Source organism: Dipteris shenzhenensis, chromosome 18 (assembly GCF_047967505.1).
Source record: "Dipteris shenzhenensis isolate YYH24624 ecotype China chromosome 18, Dip_SZ_1.0, whole genome shotgun sequence".
NCBI lineage: Eukaryota > Viridiplantae > Streptophyta > Polypodiopsida > Gleicheniales > Dipteridaceae > Dipteris > Dipteris shenzhenensis.
This window is the reverse complement of record NC_141613.1, coordinates 5626892-5634789: the sequence shown is the minus strand read 5'-3', so window position 1 is coordinate 5634789 and position 7898 is coordinate 5626892. Positions and strand designations below refer to the sequence as shown.

General features: G+C 41.7%; 1 protein-coding gene across 1 annotated transcript; it reads left to right on the top strand.

Annotated features, from left to right (window-relative positions):
- The first annotated feature begins 4115 nt into the window (after window positions 1–4115).
- On the top strand, window positions 4116–5163 carry LOC147890730 (uncharacterized). Its single transcript, XM_087389809.1, has 3 exons — window positions 4116–4305; window positions 4386–4507; window positions 4705–5163. Exons 1-3 carry the CDS (start codon window positions 4116–4118, stop codon window positions 5161–5163), a joined length of 771 nt encoding a protein of 256 aa, XP_087245935.1.
- Window positions 5164–7898: the final 2735 nt, after the last annotated feature.

Sequence of the window (7898 nt, the reverse complement as noted above, 5' to 3'; positions counted from 1 at the left end):
GGAGTTGTTTTGGGACACATCGTCTCTCAACATGGGATTGCAACTGACATGGACAAAATCAAGATCATCATGGAATTGCCTCCTCCTACAAATTCCAAAGGTGTACAGGTCTTTATGGGACATGCCGGCTATTATAGAAGATTTATATTGCGGTATGCCATGATAGCTAGACCACTTTACAAGTTATTAGTGGAGTTCTTATGGACCGAAGAGTGCGACCAAGCCTTTGAGCTTTTAAAGTGGCGCCTAATCACAGCACCCATCCTTCTATCTCCCAATTGGGATATTGATTTTCATGTTCATACTGATGGATCCAAGTATGCAATTGGGAGTGTGCTTTGTCAACCGGGTGAACATAAGAAAGACTACCCCGTCTACTTCGCCAGTCGACAACTCAATGATGCAGAGATCAACTATACAACCACAGAAAGAGAAGCCCTAGCAATGGTGTATAGTGTAAAGAAATTTCGGCACTATCTACTCGCAAATGATTTTGTCTTCTACACCGACCATCAAGCATTGCTTTATCTTGTGAACCGTCCGTGTACCACAGGAAGAATAACCAGATGGCTCCTCTTGCTGCAAGAATTCAACTTCAAAATTGTGGTCCGCAAAGGTGCCCAACACTACATTGCCGATCACATGTCTCGAGTCAAGACAGGAGAAGAAGCCACTGGAATAGAAGATGACTTACCAGATGCCACACTATTTCAAATAGATGCTGTTCCAGAATGGTGTGGAGATATCATTGGGTACTTGATGGCAGGAAGACCACCCCCTGACATGAAAGCAGTAGATGCCAGAAAATTGATTCTAAAGGCTGCACCCTATCAACTCATTGCAGGACAACTATACAAGATGGGCAAGGACCAGATATTAAGAAGATGTGTAATGCCTCATGAGATCCTGCCAATCCTGAGTGAAGTCCATGAAGGCATTGCAGGTGGACACTTCCAAGGGGAAGCCACAGCAAGAAAAGTTCTCCTCGCAGGCTACTGGTGGCCAACACTGTGGGCAGATGCCTATGCATATGTAAAAGGCTGTGATGTATGCCAACGAACTATTAAACCACAACACAAAGACTTCAATCCCCTAACAACAGTTGTTGCACAACAGCCATTTGAAAAATGGGGGATTGATTATGTGGGTCCCATACATCCAGCAGCAAAAGGAACACAGGCACGCTACATCATTGTGGCCACTGATTACTTTACAAAATGGGCTGAAGCTAAAGCAGTCAGAAAGGCAGATGCCAAAAGCACAGCAAGATTCTTGTACGAACATGTGATCACCCGATTCGGATGCCCCCTTGAAATTGTGTCGGATAGAGGCACACATTTTGTCAATGAGGTAATCCAAGAACTCTTGTCTGGCTTCATGGTCATTCATAGAAAAAGCACACCCTACTACCCCCAAGGGAATGGACTAGCAGAATCCACAAACAAAATCATATGCAATATCCTCACCAAGGTAGTAGAACCACAGCGTTCTGATTGGGCAGAGAAACTGAATGCAGCCTTATGGGCATACAGAACCACATTCAAGGTCAGTACAGGGAACACACCTTTTCAATTGGTGTACGGCCTTGAAGCCGTGGTCCCACTCGAATTTGTAATACCAAGTCTACGCATCGCAATACAGGAACGCATGGGTGATCATGAGTCCTTGAAAGAAAGGCTCTGTCAGTTGGAAAAGCATACAGAGACAAGACTAGTCGCTTATCATGCCATGACAACAGAAAAACGTCGAAGAAAGGCATGGTTTGACAGGAATCTGAAAGCTAAAGACATCAACTAAGGCGACTTAGTCCTGTTATACAATGCTAAAGTACATAAGGGAAAACTGAAGTATCTAGGTCAAGGACCCTACCGAGTACGAAAGATGAATCCCATTGGAGCTGTGCTACTTGAAACACTAGATGGAGTCCAATTCAACACAACAATAAACGGGAGCCGACTGAAGCGCTACTACGTCAACACGCGAGCCATCCCCGACAAAAACGAAGATTTGGGAAACCAAGTCTTCCTTAGTTAGGATTAGATTGTATCACAAGCACTCACTCGCATATGCACGTTTTTGCACATATAGTTTGCACTAGATTCTTACACGCACACTCACTGCATACGCACGTTTTTTGGCACATTAGGGATGTTTGAGTCTTAGTTTCCCTATCAAATCCCACAAATAAGCATATAGTTAGACACATCACATGCACTCACATGATTTTGCATAGGCACATAATAGATTGCATAAAAAATAGCATCACACACTTTCATTCCATACTCTCAAAGCATGCAATGAATTCACACGTACTACACAAAGCTATGCCAAAACTCAAGATAAATTGGCAACAGAGTCTGCAGCCTCCGCAACGAGACCCCCGCCAAACATCACAGCCGTCTCCTATATGCAAAAATATCAATCGCATCCAACATGTATGCAAGATAGCAAGAAATGACAGCCTCAACAACGAGACCCCCGCCAAATCTCTTCCCAAGAAGATTCGATGGCAGCGTCCGCAACCTCAGCAACGAGATCCCCTCTGACATTCATAGTCATTTACCCCTCCTTAAGTGGAGACAAGCTTCTTGACCAACATCCTTTATACCAATCCTCAACAACGTGACCCCCGCTAAACCTCTTCCCAAGAAGATTCGATGGCAGCATCTGCAACCTCAGCAACGAGATCCCCTCTGGCAATCATAGTCATCTACCCCTCCTTAAGAGGAGATAAGTTTCTTGACTATTGACTACAAATTGTGTAGTGCAAAAGCATTATAGCAGGAACGACTCGCATACCACAAGCTAAATAGCCACTGAATTATGCACATGGCATCCCAACTCTGAAATCAAAATAAGCCATAACCCGAGGACGGGTAATAAAATGGATCCGGGAGTATGTTGACTCTGTGCCAACATGAACTTATGAAGAAAGAGAAGGTGATACAACTTTGTGATACAACTTTGTGTTACAACTTTGTGTTACAACTTCTAGACACAACTTTGTGTAACAACTTTGTGTTACGAGTTTGTCTACATGAAGAGAGAGAATGTGTTACGACTTTGTGATACAACTTTGTGACACAACTTTGTGTTACAACTTTGTGTTACAACTTTGTGTAACAACTTTGTGTTACATCTTCTACTTGAAGAGAGAGAATGTGTTACGACTTTGTGATACAACTTTGTGACACAACTTTGTGTTACAACTTTGTGTTACAACTTTGTGTTACAACTTTGTGTAACCACTTTGTGTAACGACTTTGTGTTACATGCAGAGAGAGAAGCTCTCCAACTTGTATAAATACCCCATAATGGAATGAAGCCCACACTCTTGGGGCATTGTGTTGAGTCTACATTGGTATTCCAAGCATTTGTCTCAAGTGTCCATGCTTCCTTGCACTGCACGTCCAAAAGCATGTCCTAACCTTGCAACCCTTCTCCCCTCTCCTCCAACCCTGCAACCCACCCTCTCCCTCTCCTCCTCCCTCCTTCTCCCTCCTCCTCCTCCTCCTCCTCCTCCCTCCTCCTCCTCCTCCTCTCTCCTCCCTCTCCCTCCTCCTCTTCCCTCCTACTCCTTCCTCCTCTCTCTCTTACTTCACCCATGCTCTTACACCTTCTTCCTCTCCCACTCCTATGCTTTCCTAAACCCTTAAACACCATGATCTACGAGGGAGACGAGTTCTCCACCTTGTATTCTACTCTGAACCTTGAATCCTCCTTCTAACCCTGGACTCTTTCTAAACCCTGGATCCTCCTTCTGAACCCTTGAACTCTTCCTAAACCCTGGAACCTCCTTCTGAACCCTTAAACTCCTCCTAAACCCTACAACCCCCAATGAAGGCGAAAGCCTTCATTACCCCAACAACAATGGTTTACGTGCCTTTTACACATGCTTGCATTATGTTTACTCACCACACTTAAGCCTACGTCTCTCACCGGAACACGACTCGAGGTCCTAAGCTACATATATACTGCTACATATATACTACAACGACAATCCCAATATATCTGTAGGTGACAAAAAGCCTCGGAACCCTGCAACATAGAATACCCAGCTCTTCCTACAAAAGCAGTAGGAAAGAGTCAACAGTCGAGATCAGGACTACAAGAGGATGGGTAAGAAGGTGAAGTGGGCTTCAGATTTTATATTGCTTGATTTTCCATCTGGCTATCCACTTGATGAGAGAGGATCCACTCCTACTTGGAATGTCTTGCTCGAGGACCATGTGCGGCATGGGCTTGCAGTTGCATCAGCTTCTTTGTCTGATAGTGGTTGGTTGGCATGCATATGTCCTTTGGCAGGTAAGGCACAATACCACAATTGACATTTCACATTTTTTGTTTCCATTCTACTAGTTTTAAATAAAATTAATTGCTTGCAGGACAATGTATTGGTTGGATGGAACGGTTTGCATATGTCCAGGGCTTGGAGGTTGTCAGACGTGTGATCATTCATGACAAGTTTCCATATGGATTTTGTAGAGAACATGATAAAAGTGTTAAGGTAAGCTATCATTCCATGCATTCTATGTTTGCATTCCATGATAAAAGTGTCTTTGACAAATGTCTCCTCGTTAGTTCTATGCATGATATGTTTGGAAGGATAAGTCCTATGCATGCTATGTTTGCCATCTTTCATGCTATAATGCTTGCTAGTTGAAGTCAATATACTATACATGTTTTTCTCCATGTGGTTTCCAGATGCAATCTTCAGTATTAGCTCTAATACGTAGAGCAAAGAAGAATCCAACAGTTTTTTGGGAGGAGAGCTTTCCACTTTTCCAACAGCTTTTGATTGATCCACGTGAAGATGTCTGGACTCATCACATACCTCCCTCTTCAAGGACAATCGTGCCGATGTCTTCTCAGCTAGCACGAGGTGGACTAGAGAGGAGTAGTTTTTTTGTGGGTTGCATTATGTCTCTTCTCTGTGTTCCTGGAGGGCTGGTTCTAGAGATGGGTTGTGGTATAGCCCCTCTTATGCGTGCTTGTCAGGCCATTGGCAGGCCTTGTTTTTCATTTGATTCAGACAACGGTATTGTGGCTAGCATTGTTGAGCCACTTGTGGCAGATCATTCTGGAAAACGGATCAGGTCAGAGCATGATGGAGAGGGGGAAGAAGAGAGAGTGGAACCTGTCACAAACCCCTTTGATGAGTAGTATGCTACTGGCCCTGAGTTTTTTTGTTATATATTTCGAATGCTAAAATTGAGGACTTTGAAAGTGTTATTTAGCATCTTTATAATATGGTAGATAGTGAAGATTTACGTGTGCCTTTGAATCAAGAAAGTACAAATTTTGATGCTTTGGATAGTGTTTGTAAGGCCTTGATCTAGCAATTGATTTTTTCTGCTTTTTGTTGGTAGCGAATTGTCTTTTTTATAACACATAAGGATGGCAAGTTCTTCTTATTGGAAATTATTTTCATTGTTCCACTTTGACTTACTTTCCTTTGAAATGTATGTTTTGTTGTAGTTTGTTACCATGCTATGCAGAAAAAATGGCAAGATTCATGACAGCCGACAAGAAATATGATGAGTGCCAATTAGATAAACCACATGCGCGCAACTACTTTCTTGATGATGAATGTCAGGGGGATTAGAATATGGTTTAAAACACCATTTTGTTCATAGACTGATAATTGTTGTGGTGAACCATGGACACATTTGGAAAGTTTTGGTCTAGTGCATTTTGCAGGTGAAGTGGTATTTCAATAGTCATCTACGTTATGAGTTTGGTAATTAGTTTATGTTCTTCAAGTGAAAGATAGGGTGGATTGTAAGTCTGATTATTGGTATGCTTATTATGACAACATCTTGCTATAGTAAGTTTGGTTTCAAATTTGTTCTCATCGGAGAAATTGTAAAAAAACTCGCTCGCTTCATTGGGCCCGCTCGCTTTTTCTCGCTCGCTCTATTGACTACCTCAGAAAGAAGTAGATCATATTACTCAAAGCCATATGGTGTCAAAAAACACCTTAATACAAAGCCATATGGTGTCAAAAAACACCTTAATACACCTTAATACAAAGCCATATGGTGTCAAAAAACACCTTAATACAGTCTCTCTTATCTAAGTCTAGAAGATCTCATCATTGGTCTCTCTTATCTTCTCAACAACCCAATCCTTCACTGCCTCCACAGCTGTATGCTCAACATAATTACATGTGAAGAAGAAGTTTAAGCAATCACAAATTGTTTCTTTATAATTTCTCTGAGAGGCTCTTATTGTTCTCTCAGCATCCGCATCAAATCGCCCATGACGAGAGCTGCGATAACGTAGGTTACTTAAGAAATCTAATAGATCTTGTCGTGCTTTTATCATACGTCTTAGAAGTCTTTCACTGTCTGCTATCTTGAGAGTCTCCTCCCTCTCTGCGTGCCTTTGTGCAGCAAATTCCTCTCTCTCCATGTGTGTCAAAGGAGAACCTTGTCGAATTCTGGCCTCTCTCTGTGCTCCTTGGTCAGCAATCCATTCTTTGAGATTGTTAATTCCGAACTCCACGTCTTCGACAATGCCAAGGACATCCATGGGTGGGGAGATGATAAAGAAAGGGAGATGGACTACGGTGCAAGAAAGAAGAGAGTGTCTGCGGAAGAACTAGGATAGAAGAATACTTGGTTATCAAGATGGATGAAAGAAGACTCTGAGAGTGTTTGCGGAAGGACTAGGATAGAAGAATACAAGTTAATGAGAAGCACTAGGATGCAAGAAAGAAGAGAGTGTCTGCAGAAGAACTAGGATAGAAGAATACTTGGTTATCAGGATGGATGAAAGAAGACTCTGAGAGTGTTTGCGGAAGGACTAGGATAGAAGAATACAAGAAGAATACAAGTTAATGAGAAGCACTAGGATGGATGACAGAAGAGAGTGTTTGTGGAAGAACTAGGATAGAAGAATACTTGGTTATCAGGATGGATGAAAGAAGACTCTGAGAGTGTTTGCGGAAGGACTAGGATAGAAGAATACAAGTTACTCAGAAGGACTAGGATGTAAGAAATAAGAGAGTGTTTGTGGAAGGACTAGGATGGAAGAATACAAGTGCACTAAGGCACGATGTGTTCACTACGATAAGGATAAGGGTTGGAATAAAGTGAGTGGCACGATGCGTTCACTATGATAAGGGTTGGAATAAAGCGAGTGGAGATTGAATGCTCTACTTTCAGTGAGTGGAGATGATAAGGATAAGGGTTGGAATAAAGTGAGAGAAGCATTGCGAATGCTCTACTTTAAGTGAGTGGAGACTGTCCAACTGAATAAAATTCTCATCACACAAGGATTTATTTCCAAATAATCACATCATCACACATTCATATCATAAAATTGTGTGCATGAAGAAATATATTACAAATATTACATCATCACATATTCATATCAAAATTCTCATCACACAAGGATTTATTTTCAAATAATCACATCATCACACATTCATATCATAAAATTGTGTGCATGAAATAAATATATTACAAATATTACATCATCACATATTCATATCAGAATTCTCATCACACAAGGATTTATTTCCAAATAATCACATCATCACACATTCATATCATAAAATTGTGTGCATAAAGAAATTATATAAATATCATGATTATGCCACTTAAGTAATAAGTCACAAATTGGTGTATAATCAACAAAAACTACAAACACAACATCATACATGCATCACAACTCTTGTGATGCTTCTAGTGGAGACTCTGGCAACTCTTCGGATGCTTCCAATGGAGGCTGTGGTGCTGTAGATGTACACTCGGTCTCTACTTCTTTTGTAGTATGTAGTGCTTTCGGAGTAGACTCAGTATCCTCTTCCTTAAATGCAAGCGGAGGCGGTGGCAACTCTTCTGATGCTTCCAGTGGAGGCTGTGGTGCTGTAGGTGTACATTCGGTCTCTA